The sequence below is a fragment of the Gossypium raimondii genome, chromosome 3 (genome assembly GCF_025698545.1).
Source record: "Gossypium raimondii isolate GPD5lz chromosome 3, ASM2569854v1, whole genome shotgun sequence".
NCBI classification, from domain to species: domain Eukaryota; kingdom Viridiplantae; phylum Streptophyta; class Magnoliopsida; order Malvales; family Malvaceae; genus Gossypium; species Gossypium raimondii.
In genome coordinates, this window is record NC_068567.1 from 10,793,432 (window position 1) to 10,810,472 (window position 17,041).

The 17,041-nt window shown below is 30.7% G+C and overlaps 1 protein-coding gene across 1 annotated transcript; it reads right to left on the reverse strand.

The window, feature by feature from the left end:
* Positions 1-11,998: 11,998 nt before the first annotated feature.
* Positions 11,999-15,301, reverse strand: LOC105797146 (agamous-like MADS-box protein MADS9). The gene is made up of 7 exons (XM_012627079.2): positions 15,038-15,301; positions 14,847-14,913; positions 14,225-14,286; positions 14,012-14,111; positions 13,844-13,873; positions 13,661-13,705; positions 11,999-12,381 (listed from the first exon to the last, which is right to left on the reverse strand). Exons 1-7 carry the CDS (start codon positions 15,223-15,225, stop codon positions 12,235-12,237), a joined length of 639 nt encoding a protein of 212 aa, XP_012482533.1. The 5' UTR covers positions 15,226-15,301; the 3' UTR covers positions 11,999-12,234.
* Between the last annotated feature and the right edge of the window lie 1,740 nt (positions 15,302-17,041).

The following is a 17,041-nucleotide window of genomic DNA, read 5'->3' on the forward strand; positions in this document are numbered from 1 at the left end:
GTAATTGATTAATTTAATTAAATCATATTATAGGTTGAGATTTAAAATAAGTGGAAGATAAACATGAAAAAGGAAAATTTGCCTAAAAGTCCTTGGTGTCACATTCGTTCTTGATTTTGATTAGGTAAGTTTTTATGAGGCTTAATTTGTTAATGATTGTTTGTTATTGTATTATTTAATTGTTTAATAGTTAATTGTTGTAATACAATAATTGTTGGCATCGAAAGAACTATAGTGCAAAGTACGATATATGTGGCTAATACTGAATAGTTATATGATATGGAATGATTATTAAATGTTAATTAGTTTAACTTACAAGTATATGGTTATTTGATACATGAATGGAAATGAGTAAGTGTATGGTTACTTGATATATGTACGAAAATGTTCAAGAGAATGGAAAGATTAAATACATGATAAAGGGCCCGTGTGAACTCAGTGAATAACTAGGATACAAATGATATGTCATTAGGGTTTTTTATAGTAGGTACTATGTACTGGTGGGGGATACCTTACCGATGGCTAAGACCCTTCATAGATCGTGGATCCTTCATAGCTTGTGTGAGCAGCATCGTGTAATTGTTACTGTCTCGACTTACTGGATACCCTATCGGTGGCTAAGATTCTGCATGTGTTGCAGATTCTTTACAGCTCGTGTAAGTAGCATCATTTAATGGTTAATGTCCGATTCATAGCTCATGTGAGCATTATTATCTTGTGGATCCGAGGTATATTCGTTATAGTTCTCTAGGCGATGAAAATAAACAAGATATGAAATGAAATTGTTTAAATAATGTGAATACTAAATCTAAAATGGATACATGAGAATGGATAATTCAAATTTTGTACTTGCTGAATGTTTTTTTATATAGATTAAATGGTACTGTTGGAAATTTTATTTGATTCATGTGTGATAATCTCACCTGTTGCTATCAAACTATGATAACAAGAAACTGTATAGTAGCTCATCGATTTAATTAAATGCGAACAGAGGTGAGTTATATTGTTTTAATTGTGATTGATAAATAAGTAAAATGAATTGAGATATAATTGGTCAAATGTGTTTTGGATCATATTAAAGATAAATGGTTACATTATAATATTGTGTAATCTAACATATTAACCTCTGGAAGTGTTAAGTGATGTACTTGTGAATGTAACAGGATGCCAAATGATATTTGTACTTGTGAATGTAACAGGATGCCAAATGTTATTTGTACTTGTTACATTATGTTTTTCATAATTTAATTGTAAACTTATCGAGGTAGGTTAAATGAATTTCATACAAGCTTACTACGCATTTGTAATGATTATCTTGTTTGCTTACCTATATTTGAATAGGTTATTTTGTGAAATGCGTTGTTCGGATTAACTTGGAGCTCACACTATCCACCCTCTGATTTGGTAATCTTTATTTAGTCCAGATTCAATTATGTGACATGTATATAGGGTTGCATTTGTGTTTAAGTTATTTTGGATGTTTATGATCTTGGTCTACTGATGTTGATGATGTTGGATGATTTGGTATTATTATAAGAAATGAAGTGGCAAGTGAATAACCTACTTGAAATATAATTTACTTAAGCTAATGGATATGCACATGTAAATAGGAGTTACTGGTTTATATGTATATATAAAATTGTGTTTTGAAATGGTACATGTTTGTACAAATGGTATTTTGGTTATGTTGGTAGGCTTGTGAATATGAATGTCTATGTATATATGTATTGTTTTGGTCTTGTTTTATAAGTTACATTTTGATGAATTAAAGAATGGATAGGATGGCATATGTGTGCAATGGGTGTTGTATATTTGAGCTTGTATGCAATACTCATGATGAAGTAGATTTTGAATTGGTAAGATATGTCTATTTGGTCTTTATACTTGAAAATGCTTTGTTGGTACATGAAATGATTGTTATATGGAAATGTTTAGGTGATAGAATTTATGGATGAAAGGTCATTGAATGTTAGCTTGCAAAAGTTTGAATTGAGGTGCCAATTGTGGCATATTGGTTTGGCACTTAAGATATATGAAATAGGTGTTGTTTTGAGTATGTTTTGATGATTATTTGAACAAGTTTGAATGTTGGCGTGATGTAGCTTGTAACTTAAGTGAACTAGGTTTAGGTGACTTGTTGAAAAAGGGTCTTTTAGGTGCACATGGGCTGAACTTGACACACGGTCGTGTGCCATACATGGGTATATGGCACGATGGTATGCTCTGTGTGATTTAGGTTTCAATTGGCATACACGGCCATAGTCTGTTACACAGTTTGGAGACACAACCATATGACTCCACCTACAAGGTTTTTGCCATTGCACACGGTTGAACAATACGACCATGTTCCATAGCTTCGCATGACCATGTTCCATAGCTTCGCAAGGCCTTAGCCTGTCACACAGTTTGTCCACACGACTGTGTGACCCCTACTGTTTTGTATTTTTGCCTTCTTTTTCTGAAATGTTTCAAATGAGTCCTTTATTCATTTTAAACTGTTTTAGAGCTTCCGTGTGTTCGTTTAAACCTCGATAATATATGAATATCATGTTTTTTTTATTATAAGTGTGATGATCAATGTTTGTTTCAAGAAATTTTACATTGATATAGCATGATTCTTTTATGTTATGTTTGTAGCTTCCTGTAACCCTAATCCGGTGACAGAGACAGGTAAAGGGTGTTACATTAAGGATATCCTATGAGGGTAATACACTTATGTCAAAGTCATTGGACAAGTATAGATCATGTTGCTTTCGTAATGGTACCTTGTTAGGGAGAACTCAATCATGATACTATAGTGGATTAACTTTGTGACTAAATAAGTTTATAATTAATAGGCGAAAAATTAGAACTTAATTATAAATCATTTGAGCCTTAATTGCAAATGTCCAATCAGTTACTTCGATAGCTTGTTGAAACAAAAAATGAATTACAGGATGAATCAAATGAATAGAAATGGATAGAAATGATAAAGTTAGAGAAATGAGTTACCTTCGAAAATGAATGTGGTTTTCTCACTAAGTATGGAAATGACTTGAGCATTAATTTATGGTTTTTTAAATTATTAATTAATTAATTAATTAATTAATTGAAGTTCAAAATTTGATTTAAATTAATTGGTCATTGTGAATCGAATTGAATGTAGAAAGTTTAAATATATTTTCTTATATTTTCTTACGGTAAAGTCGTCATGATTTTAACAAAATTAGAATTGGGTTGAGAAAATTATTTAATTAGAAATTAGTTTATTTAAATTAATTGAGAAAATAATATCTAATTTGATAAACAGAAAAAAAGACATGTACCAAGTTGGAATAAATTTTAAAGTGTTGGGTTAAAGTCCAGGCAGCGCATATAATTGGACCCAATACAGGAGAGGTCCAACTCCTCTGATATGGAATGCATGAGAGGACAAACCCTAATATTCCTATCTAGGATTGCGGCTTCTCTCCCTAAATAATAGCGAGTTAGAGATTTTTTTATCAAAATAATATTCTTTGTATTCTACCACTTCAATTAGGATTCTATCAACTTTCCCTATAAATAGATGGCACTGATAGATTACAAATCACACCAACTGAAAGAGAAAAACACAAGTTTCTCTGAAGTTTTTAACATTGCTATTTTGGCAAAAAGTAGTGAAAATTTATTTTAGGAATAAATTCTATTTTTGGAAAATTGCAATTCTACTTGTTTCTATTTAAGATAGATTTACTTTTCCACTGAAAGTAAAAAAAAAATTCTAGTTTTGTATTTGATTTGATTTGTTCGATCCCACACTTAAAATAGTTTGTCGTACAAGAATAGTAGAGAAGATTGTTAGGTTGAAAGCCAATAACAACAAGGATCCGCTTACCCGAAAACACAGGTACGAATTCAGTCTAAGGTTTATTGCTATAAATATCATAAATTGAGTCGATTTTCAAAATTTAAAGTTTCCGCTGTGCAAGAAAACCATTTTTGAACAATTTTTCTCCAACATCTATTTGAGAAGAGAATTTTTTTTCACAATAAAAGTTAAGAAAGCTATTTCTAGTTCTGTGTTTTGATTCGAATCATTCGAGCACACACTCGAAGCAGTTTGTGGTACGAGAATAGCGGAGAAGATTGTTTGGTTGAAAATTGGGAACGACAAAGATCCGCCTATTCAAAAACACAAGTGCAAATTTGATCTAAGGTTTATTGTTATAAATATCACAAATCGAGTTAGTTTTTAAAATTTTTATTTTTCTCTATACGAGAATGTAACAACCCGTTTTCAGTGATGTTGGAAACAGTGGTTTTGGGACCACAATTCCGACGAGTAACATTTTTATTTTATTATTTATTATAGGTCTATGAGATTATATTAAGGTTGTATTAGTTAAAAACGTCCAGTGGCTATGAAATCTTAAACTAAAGGACTTGAATGGTAAATAGACCATTTAAGGTGTTAGTGGATGTGTATGGGCAAGGTTTTAATGAAATTATGATAATTTTTAAAGGTTAAAATCGTAATTGATTAATTAAAAGAAAAATTAAATAAAGAAAAGATGAAACAAGTATCATGTTTCTCATTCTTTCATTCTAAAAACCTAAAACACCATTAAAGGAGCTTGGAGCATTCGACTAGCCTTGTTCTTGTGCATGGTATGTATAATTGTCCCGTTTTTGATGATTTTTATATTTTTGTGATTGTCTTAGCTTAATCTAGCTAGCCCCGAGGGTTAATTTACAAAATTGTTAAAGATTGAGGGACTTGCCATGGATTTTCTTGAATGTGTTTTGATGTTAAATGATAGATTATTATACTTTTTTGTAAAACAAACATATCTTGTTAAATGATTTTTGATGAAATTTGAAATTAGGGATTAAATTGTTAAAGGTGCAAATCTATAGGTTTTATCGTGAAATGTTGGTAAATATGGGTTGTTTCAAGGTCCCTTGCATCATGGGTCAAGTTAAATTTAGGTTAAAATGGTTAGATTCTAAGTTAGAAGCTTAGAGACTAAATTGTAAAAAGTTAAAATATTAAGGGCAAATTGGTAATTTTACATAAGTATGAACTATGGATTAAATTAAATACTAGAAGTACTTGATTGATTGAAATTATCTCTTTAGATCAAGATAAACCACGTTCGGACTTAGTTCGAGGAAAAGCTAAAGCGTCAGACTCGTTCGACTATATCACTACGCCCTAACTATCGAGGTAAGTTCGTGTGAACAATATTCATTTTAATGTTGTCTAAATTAAATGTTTACTATGTTACTTTAATGCAAATTCAACAATATATGAATGTATTCATCCTATGTTGAATTGACGGATATCTAGTCCCGGTTGAACCTTAAGAATTCTTAGGATACAAATGATATGTCATTAGGGATTTCATGTTTCAGGTGCTAGTCTTGAATGTCCTACCGATGGCTGAGGTCCTGCATTTGTTACGGATTCTCCACAGCTCGTGTGAGCAGCATCGTGTAGCTTACATTCTGACCCACAGCTCATGTGAGCAAGCCTATTTCACAGCTAGTGTGAGCAATGATGTTGTAACACCCCTAACCCGTATCCGTCACTGAATTAGGGTTACGAGGTATTACCGGACAAAACACAGATCAGCATAGTCATTTGTCATTTTTATACTCATGGTTATATAAACTTCTATACCATATAACTTCTAAATCCAATATCAATCATCTACCAAATCATGTTAATTAAATATAATTTGATGTCCGAACCACATAACTTTAATATTAATGGCATTCATATAATTCATTAGATAAATCAAACATAACATTTAGTAACTTCATACAATCATACAATAAAGTCATTCGAACTAAATAACTATACTTATTATGCAATCACATATGAAACTTTAGTAATAATGTAACTTGGTCGAACATATTATTGATGTATATATATGTATAATGCACATACCTATTTTAAAATTTAACATTATCTTGATACTTTTAAACTATCCATTTAAGCTACCCAAAACATATTTAAATCATAATCATCATTTACCATTTAGATCTGTACCAAAAAAGTACCAAAACAATCATGAAACATATTTAATACTTATTATTTAACAACCGAACTTACATGACTAAACATTCAAACATAATATATGTATATATATTTGACACCACAAACCGAATCAAATTAACTAAGCCACAAATGATCATATCAATAGTATCTCAAATTCACATGAATTAAAACCAACCAAATAACTTATGTTCAACCGAATCATTATTTATATATTCAGGTTCCTAAATTCAAACTCATATGACCAAACCAAACTACCATAAAACATAACCATAATTTACTATCTCCATTCACATATAAATAATCAACAAAAATAATGACATAACCATTATTTAACCTATGTTTCATATACCATAAACACACTTTTAAAGTGAGCTACTTTCATAGCCGATTATAGACCAAGCTTTTCATTGTCCAATACCAAATTATATTTCAAAACGTCACAAACATATATATAATGGGACATTTCTCCATAATATGCTCAAGTAATAAGCAAATACCAAAGTGAACTAATCATAAGCCACATATATGTATATCATTGCTTCATACTGCAATGAAATTCTAAACACACCACATAATCTATACCATGATTGAAAATGCATTAACATGAACTTCATTAACAATCAAAACACATTTATATATCAAGATTACTACACGCATATATCATGACCAAAATTACTTAAACATTAGAACATTAACATGAAGATTGAGCCATCTTCGCAGGCTAAATATATACAAATTTCGAGACCAACCAAAACAAATGCTAGCCTATACATGCCATATGTTCAAAGTTTCAAGCTTTCAAAATACCAAAATAGAGATCGATAGTGTGACAGAGTTCCTTGACGATCCTCGAGCTCGTAACTAGCTTTCCAAAAATCTAAAAAAATAACGAACAAACACACACACACACAGTAAGCTTATATTGCCTAGTAAGTTAAAAGAAAATAAATTATCAAATGAACATTACCATGGTTATATCAATATGGCCGAACATGAACAAACTCATGCAGATATTAGTCACACCTTTAACATGTATAATTCATATCATCATCTTAAGTATTATAGTTACCTATTTTCATGAACATTTAATTTCGCACGTACCTGAGCCATTTAACTCGATTTCACACTCGATCTTAACTTAACACTGCCCGTTGAACCATTTGGAATCAATAAGGATACTCAGATAACTCAAAAATATCATACAATGCCAACGTCCCAGACGTGGTCTTACATGTAATCAAATAACGATGCCACTGTCCCAGACCGAGTCTTACACGTAATCATATACGATGCCAATGTCCCAGACATGGTCTTACACGTAAATCGCAAATCAATGCCAATGTCCTAGACAGGTCTTACACGATATCACATAACGGAATCCTATGGTTCGTACGAGCTTTCAGATGTCGTAATTCAATCGAATTAAGCTCGTAAACAATTTCCCATACTTAAAAACAATTCGGCATTTACACATATATTTGTTAAAATTCAATTTGACATTTATAATACATATACATTCAAATTTAACGACATTTATTTACTTACGAACTTAACTCAGACGAAGACGAACGGACCAGAACGGCTATTCGACCACTTTTGATTTCCCTCGATCTAATTCTATTTTCTTTTGTTCTTGATCTACATAAATTCAAATTTGGCTGTTTAATAACACATTTCATTCAATTCAAACCACAAACATATAATTAGGGCATTTTGCACTTTAACCCTTAAAATTCATATTATTAACATTTTAGTCCCTATTTCATAAAATCACAAAATACACAAAATTTCATATTTGCCATGCTTGGCTGAATATCCATATAGTTCATATAAGCTCATATCTTTCATTTATTTCACATTGTAACCCTTCAATTTCTCATTTTCACAAATTAGTCCATACTAAGCAAATTCATCAAAAATCACAATACAAAATATATTTATCTATCATTAAGCTTTCATATTTCACCATTTAACATCACAAAGCTTACAAAATAAACAATGGCATAACTCAAATTCATCATTAAATTCTAAAATTTAAGCATGGGCTTGATAAAACACAAAGCAACGATCTCGAAAACGTAAAAATTATCAAAAAACCGAACAAATTACATACCGAATTTAAGCTTGCAAGTGTAACGAACTATTTAAGCAACCATGGTTTCTTTTTCTTTCAACTTTCGGCCAAAAAAGATGAGAATGCATGGCTATTTTATGTTTTGTTTATTTAATTCATAATAATATATTATTTACCATTTTGTCCATTAATTAAACATTATAAAATCATCAATTATAAGCCCAATACCGTCTATGCTATTATTAAATGGTCAAATTTCAACATAAGGACCCCACATTATAAAAGCCATAACAATATAGCACTTTAACAAAAAGTATACTACTTTTTCATTTTACGCTATTAAGTCCTTTTATAAAATCGAGCACACAGACGATAAAATTTTCACAGGAAATTTTCACACATATAAATTAACATGCTGTAGACACAAAAAATAATATTAAAATATTTTTTTGACTTGGATTTGTGGTCCCGAAACCACTGTCTGACTAGGGTCTAAACCAGGCTATTACAGATGTAAAGGCACCCTATGTGTGAGCTTTCCTGAGTATCTGATGTAATTTTAGATGATTCAACGGGTAAGAAAAGGAAATGAAATAGTAAATATGCAAATGGATTGAATCATGACTTATGAAAATGACTTATGAGCTAAATGATGCATCTACTTATGGAATTTACATATCTTATGGTTTATTTCATTTTTATCATGGACAAGTTTACTAACTAGTGAGTTGGTGATGTTGTATAGGCTTTTACTAAGCTTATTGCATTGGTGATGATTTATGTTTAACCTTTGAATTGTTAAAATGACATGTAAGTTTAGTTTAAGTTTATACGAGCTTACTAAGCACACGTTGCTTACGTAGTTTCTTTCCTTTTTTTTAGATTATCGGAAGCTTGATTAGTTGGAAGCTCATCGGAGACCTATCACACTTTCCATCAGTCAATTCGATAGTTTTTGAGTATTTTGGCTGAGGTTAATAATGACATGTAAAGGATTTTATGTAATGGTGATTATGTTATGCTTTGAAGATTATGTTTGGTTGATGGACTTGTAATGCTTGTTAAGCTATGTCATTTTGGTACTTTAAAGTGCTTGTGAACAAGGTTCTTTTGGTAAGTTGATGATGGCTTACAAATGGTCAATTTGTGACATGTTATGGCACATATTTGAACTAGGTCTTTATGCATGAATTGAGGAAATGTTAACATGTTTAGGTAAATGATGTTTTAATGCTATTATGGTACCTTTGACTAGCATATTGGTTAGGGAATTAGGTTGTTTGAAATGGCATAATTGTGTATTCGAATGATGCTTAGGTCCCTTGAAAGTGTGCACAAATGAATTGGTTGTGAAATGGCTTGATTTTAGGTACATTTTTGGGTTCACACGGCCTGGGACAGGGGCTATCACACGACTGTGTGACACACATGGCCTGACGACACGACCGTGTGTCATTTATGAGTTTCTTGATGTTTCAAGTCAGCGAGTTATAGCTTGGCACTCAAGTGTGTGTGGTAACTCAGAGAGTTACACGGTCTAGCACACAGGCGTGTGACCCTATTTCAGTGACTTACACGGGTGAGGACACAGGCTGGGACATGGCCGAGTGTCCCTTGTTCGAATGTTACACGACCTAGGGTGATGTCACACGGCTGTGTGACCCTTATTTTCCAATTTTTGTAACTTTTTCTTAAACTTTTCGTTTTGTTCCAAATTAGTCTCGAATTGTTTCTAATTTATTTTTAGGGCCCCGAAGTCTCGTTTTAAGGACAAAATGCATGTGAATGAATGACTTATGATATGTTTAAGATATTTAATGTTATGATGATGTATGATTTCTGGTTGATCGGTAACACTCTATAACCCTAATCTGGTGATGGATACGAGTTAGGGGTGTTACAGAGAAAACCATTTTTGAATAGAATTTTTTCCAACATTCTTCCATGGTAATTTCACCTTCTTGCAACTAAAGCTGCAACTTGCAATGTAATACTCTTCTTAGCATTGCCTTTGTTCTTTTGTGTCTTATCAAGGTTCATCTCAAAAGTTTACAATGATCCAATGAATCACTATCTGACTCCAAATTTTTGAACCACAAGAAGAAATTATGAGAGGAGGTAAAGAAAGGATTGGAACTTGGAAAGAAGTTAGGTTTACGTGTTATAGGTATGAAGAAGAGGTGATAAAATAACTGGTGTAGATTGAAGAAAATATATTTAATTTGGACGTTTGAGTGGATGCTTTAATGTAGGTTCGATTGAGCTTCAACATTTCTTTAATGGTCCTATGGTTTAAAATGTAGTTATTTCATTATTGGTTTTTGGTTGGTGTTTGGATAAGATCTTCTTTTGTTGGTGTGTTAGTTGAGTGGTGTCAATAGGAGTTGTTGTCTCTTATTTGTTAGGCTTTGACTGGATTTTCTTGTATGTTGATATGGGAGTTTTGTGTGTTATTTTCTTTGTGTGGGTTATGTTATTAGGTGTTGTGTTTTGTATGCCTATGCCCATGTTCGATAGTGTTCTATGGGTGCTTCTTTTATTGTCGTTTTTGTATGATTGACCTTTTGGTCAAGATTCCTTTTAGGGTTAATAAAATGGTTTTTGACTGAGTAAAAAAATAAAGTTGAGTACTAAGCTTTTCCATATGGAGTTGATAAAAGCCCTCATTCTTGTCTTTCAGTAAACTCAATTCATGTCATCTAACATAAGAGGGTCTTGATATTGATGTTCACTCCATCTCAATAGCAAATCAACAATAGGATCTCCACTCAGCATGTCAAGTGCTCTGCTTTGATACTAATTGAGAATTCATTGATTTTGCCATTCAAATGTTCATTCAATTGCAACTAAACTAACTTATAAATAATTATAAAATAAGAGATGAACACTAAAGTTTGGTTACGCAAGTCATAAACTTCCTATGTTTGTGGGCCTTTGTCTAGAGACTAATCCATTATAAATCAATAAGTACAAAACGTAATTCAAGTCCAACTCGCTCACCTAGCTAGTTGTAACCTTTCTCTTATACTCAATCTAGATTACTCTTTCCACTAAGATTTTTTCCCTTGAAAGCTTAGTTGTAAACTGAACAACAAGAACAATTTACTTGCAATAGTTTTGCACTAGCATAGATTTCGCACATGAATAAGATAAATTCTCTCTTAATCTCATACATAAAACTAAAATAAGTCTTTTGTTAAATAGTCATGTATGGCTTGCACAAATACAATTAATACAAGTTTCTAGTTTCTCAAAAATAGCCTTTAATTAAGTCTTCAATATTGAATAAAGTGGTAAAGATTTTCACGATATGAGGTTCCTTGTAGATCAAATCTCTTCAAATATGAAAACTTCAATCACATTGAAATATTTATAATGTCCTTGTTTGACTTGATTGTCCAAAATTTGTCTTCAATGAGTACTACTAAAAATCCTTAAGAATGTGCTAATAATAACTTCAACGCTTTAACTAATGTTAACAAATATAATATGATGAATTCACGATAATATACATAAAATGTTAATATTTGATATATTGGTTGCGATACTTTCAATTAAATATTTTGTTATGATATGTCATCATTTGATTTATTGACTATATAAAAATTAAACACCGTCCATGTATCAAACGAAAATTTATAAATAAATGTATATAAATCAAATATAGATAAATTAAAAATAAGTTTATTATATGATACATTAGTGGTGGAATTTTTTAACTCTACAAGCAAAGTTAAAACCCGTCTTGTACACAATATTTTTATTATTATTTAATTATCAATTAAGGATATGTTATGACTTTTTAACCCGCTCAAGTTAAAACAACTTCACCGCTAATGTATCAAATTATTATCTTTTAAAACTCAATAAGCAATACCAATATGAATAACACACAAATATGGTAAAAGTCATAGAGACATATAAGTTGCTCAAAGTAGACACAATAATTGTTCATAATATCAAATTCATAGTTGATATCTATATTACTAAGATTGTCAAACACTGGAATACTCGTAGAACTTAAAAGTTATTATCATTCAGAAACTAAGCACCCCCTCCATTTTTGAGCTTATAGCTCATATAGGCAGCTTTAGCTATTGGATAACTGCAGCCCTTAACTCCCTCACAATGTTCATCACATCCTCTCTTGTAAGTTTGGTTGCATCGGTTGCACTCGGAATGCGAAAGGCATCTGCGAGTTGAAGTCGGCACGAGCAGCTCGGTGGTATCCGTGGTGATCCATATGCTCTCTCACATTTTCATAAGTCAGTTGCTGTTGATTCTGCAAAATTTCTTAGCATGCATGTTAATTATAGGGAAAATATCCAATTATTCATATACGTATAAACCATTCTAATGATTGAAGCTAGATGTTAGCAGCTTAAGGTCTAAGATTCAACCCCGAAAATGAAATCTATCCAAATTTGTAATGTACCAAAAATAAAATGTATAAACCATTCATGAACATCAAACAACAACGAGAATAGCGTCATTACGTATGTATCGCGTTGGCAAGATGAGACTAGGAATGTCTAAATGGAAAGGATGAAGAATTGGATGGCATTAGCCCTTTACTAATCATCTAGTAAGATATTAATTTATGGCCTGTTTCGAAACTATGATTTTGGCTAAAGTTTTAGCGTTTTAATAAATTTTGTATTTTGAAAATTCCAAATTTTAAAATAGATTTTGAAATCTAAATTTAACTCTTATGAAATTGAATTTGAATTTGTCAAATCTAAATCCAACTTTTTATTTGCTATCCAAACAAATAATTTAGATTTTCAAATCCAAATTCAAAATTTTTCATCCAAAATCATAGTTTCGAAACAGGCCATATATTCCACTCACGAATTTAGTAGGATAATATCCAAATCTTATATTTATGTGAGTGGAATATATGTGAGTGAAAATAATGAACTCATAAATCATAAACTTTAAAGCTAAAAGTTTGAAATTCAAATTCCAGTTCCCAAAGGCTACCTTAGATAAATTTTCGTAAAAGTATCATGTAAACCCATGTACTAAAAAAATGAGCAAATTGGTCCTTATACATTAAATCAAAGAGCAAATCAATCTTTTTTGTTTAAATTTTCATCCATTTCTATTGTTAAAAGCTGGTGTAGCTGACGAAATAACCAAACAATTATACTTGGTGTGCCACATGTGCCTCATTTCCATGTACATGGACCAACTTTAAATAATAAAAGTGGATGAAATTTTTAACAAAAAGACTAATTTACCCTTTGATCTAACATACAAGGACTAATTTGCTCATTCTTAATAAAAGGTACAAAATTGCAATCTAAGTACAAGAGACTCCATGATACTTTTATTATTATTTTCATATATGATACATGCATATATATATTCCACAAGGACGTTCTTTATGTATAGTATTAGTTTCGTAACGACACATATATCATATATGAGATTAATATTCTTCCCTCGTCCATTCAGATATATACATATCTACTCATACATTGGTCAACAAGGAGAGATTAAACTGTGTTTCTGAAACTTGGTAAGAAAAGAAAATATGATGGGAAAAAAAACAATACCACAATGAAATTGAGTTGCTTATTGTCCTCCTCCAAGAATTTCGTCTGAAAAGAACACCCAAAAGTGTACACAGTTTAGGCAAATCATTAGCAAATAAAGTTCAATTAACAAATGTTAGCCAATTGAAGAAGTGGGAATTCTATCTTCAATTTAAACCCAATTATAGTCACAAATATGCATACATTTTTCTTTGCCATATCAAGAACATCCATCTGCACACAAAGAAATAACAACAGGAACCAAAATCATCAGATTCATAAGAAGCTTTAACTATATGTGTGTGTGTGTGTGTGTGTGTGTGTGTGTTTGTGTAAGTATGTATTTGTATGGGTGTGCGTATATATACTGGCCTGCTTGGCACGGACACAGGTAAGGCCATTCTCGAGGGCATCCTCTAAAGCCATCAGCTCCTTGTAAGGCAAAGATGTGATATCCTCCCCTTTCAAATGCCTAATTTAAGGGCAGGACAAATATACATAGTTAAAAGCAATTCATGTATTCTTATTATGTTGATACGATTTTTACATGTCATAACTGTGTTTAAGGTTTTTATATACTTATACCTGAGCTCAATCTGCATGCTATCATTCTCTTTCTTGATTCTATCTATTTCATTGCTGAGATTCTGCAGTGAGTTTTTTTGTTTATGACAAAAGAAAAGAAAGAAACTGTTAGTTTATCTTTCACAAGAAAACTACAGCAATATGTATATTGTATAAATGAACTATGAGCGTACGTATTGGCATGCTGGTTAAAGTTATGCTTTTGACCAGGAAACCCTAAAGCTACCATTGTGAACTAGGTAGATCTTACTGGATTTCTGTTCAGGGAAAAAAATACATTTAATTGTTTTATATATATATATACTTTCAAAACTGACTCCCATATATATATAGATCTTCAATTTTTGCAAGGAAAAGGAAGGTGGAGAATAACATCATTTTTACCAGATCTGTTCATAGACGATGTTACATACCAGATTTTAGAATTTAGATAGTTTTGAACTTCTAGTTTTCTTTTTCAACAAACATGATGAACTAATAACATCCCATTTGTAGATCTATTCAAAGATTTCATAGTTCATGTTTGTTTTGCTATATTTTTACCCCAAAAAAGGTCATTTTCCTTGTACTTGCAAGAAAATATCAAAAAGTGAAAGGGAAAATAAAAGAATAAAAAACCTACCTCATGTTTAGCATCCCATAACTTTTTCCCAGAAGTTTTCTGATATTGGTCCAAAATATCAATCAACCTTCACCACCAAAAAGATGAACTTTTTTTTATTATTTTCACCCTCAAAGGAAATCAAAAGAAAATCCCCATGAAAAAAAGTTGAAAAAACAAAACAAAAAAAAGAAAGTAACAAGGTTTCGTACTTAGTAGAAGGGCTGCAATATTCATGCATCTTCCCAGAACTAGCAAAGATGATAAGAGAAACTTTAGCATCACAAAGAACAGTAATCTCTTTAGCTTTCTTCATGATTCCATTCCTTCTCTTTGAGTAAGTGACCTGCCTGTTACTTGAGTTCTCAATCCTCTTGATCTCAATCTTGCCTCTCCCCATCTTTGATTTCTCTCTTTCTACTTCTTTGCTTTGGTGTTTTTTGGTTGTAAAATGGTGAGGAATGGAGCACAAAATGAGGTTTAAAGACAAGAGCCAAGAGAGGAAAACTAACAGTTTCAAACATTCTATTTCAGGTTTGGAGATTTGCATACTTTCTAAGTGTCACAGTACGGACATGTTTGTTTAGGGTTATTGGCATTACATACACACAGTCATGGGTCGGTTCGAATCCGTCGTGTTCAAATAATCAAAACTTTATTTGTCTGAAATTCGGTCTAGTTTATCAAACTCCGGAAAATATATTAATTAAATTAAATTTACGGTACACCCACGATGTTCAAACAAAACTTAAAAAATGTGTATAAAACATAAATTAAATTATTATTTTAAAAAATAAAAAACAATTAATATATTTAATGAAAGGCTAGCATATTTTAATTTTTAAGAGACCTAAAAGGAATTGTTCCACTTAGCAAAGAGGGCCACCTTCGTTCCTTTAGTTATACCTCATTGAGTAAAAACTATATATAATAATTATCATTATTAAAAATTTGTTTCAAGTTCAAATCTTTTTATAATTAATTTTTATTGATTTATTATTTAAAAGATAAAAATATCTTTGTAAAAAGATAACTTAATTTATACACGAGAAAATATTTTAATAATTTAATAATTAAATTGGTGTTTGATTAATTCATACCAACCCAATAAAGCATTTAAAATAATAATAAATATAATTAAAATCCAATTTAAATTTGAACCAAATTTAAGTGGTCATTGATTTGATTTTTTCTTCTTCAAACCTATTTTTATTTAAATTTAAATATTTATTTTAATTATTAAATATAATTCGAATTGCTGAATTGAACCAATAAATTAGTGGTGATAAAAAAGTTTATGTACTTTTTAATTAATTTTACTAATTTATATCTATAGATTTTGATAATTGGAACATAAAAATATTTATTTTTATATAGTAAATTTTAAAAAGAAATAAATTACTTATAGATTAAATAAAACTACAATTTAGTTCTTGTGAATGGAAAATCCAATCAAATTGGATAAAATTAAATAATAAGGGACTAAAATCAAAGAAATTTTTATGAACCCTAAATGTAAAAACCTAGTAGGCGAATGGAAGGGGGAGCTTTCTAGGGTTAGGTATTTCTTTTTAATGGGAATTTGGACAAGACGTGGGAAACTGATGAGAGGCGGCTAGCTTTGATGTGTTTGATACGTTAAAAGAGATGAATTTTAGGTGTATGCTATAATGCCACGTGTCATTACATGAAGCCTTTGAAATCTAATAAAATATTAGATAATCTAAGATCTAAATAAAAAAAGTGTTTTTTCTCTTTTATTCCTAAATTTTAAATAAATTATGTAAAATATAATGAGAAAATGTAACATTCAATCCTTGAATTTAGTAATTTTTTTCAGTTGGGTCCCTTTTGATCCACTTGAGTCCTCGTAGCTTGGAATTTTTTTCCAATTTGATCTTTGAACTTAGATTCGGTTAAGATGTGATGATGTGATATTCTGAGATAATATCATGCCATTGCCTGAAAATTTTAAAAAATGTAAAATCTAAAAAACAAAATAATGTATTAAGAAATTATCATGAAATCATAAATTTTAAAAAAAATTAAGTGATAATATGACACAATCTCATAATGACACGTTACCATACGTTAATAAAATCCAAATTTAAGGATTAAATTGAGAAAAACTATCGAATTTTAAAATTAATATGGACCAGAAAAATATTTAAGAACAAAAAATAAAAAAGTTGGGAACTAAATGGAGATGAGTAAGG

Bases quoted from the DNA above. Each gene is read 5' to 3' on its own strand.
- LOC105797146 (XM_012627079.2), bottom strand. From the start codon at position 15,225: ATGGGGAGAGGCAAGATTGAGATCAAGAGGATTGAGAACTCAAGTAAC. The intron at 14,112-14,224 runs GTATAAGTATAT...CCCTTAAATTAG, and splicing joins AGCATGCAGATTGAGCTCAG to GCATTTGAAAGGGGAGGATA. The intron at 12,382-13,660 runs GTATTGTTTTTT...GAAATTTTGCAG, and splicing joins AGCAACTCAATTTCATTGTG to AATCAACAGCAACTGACTTA.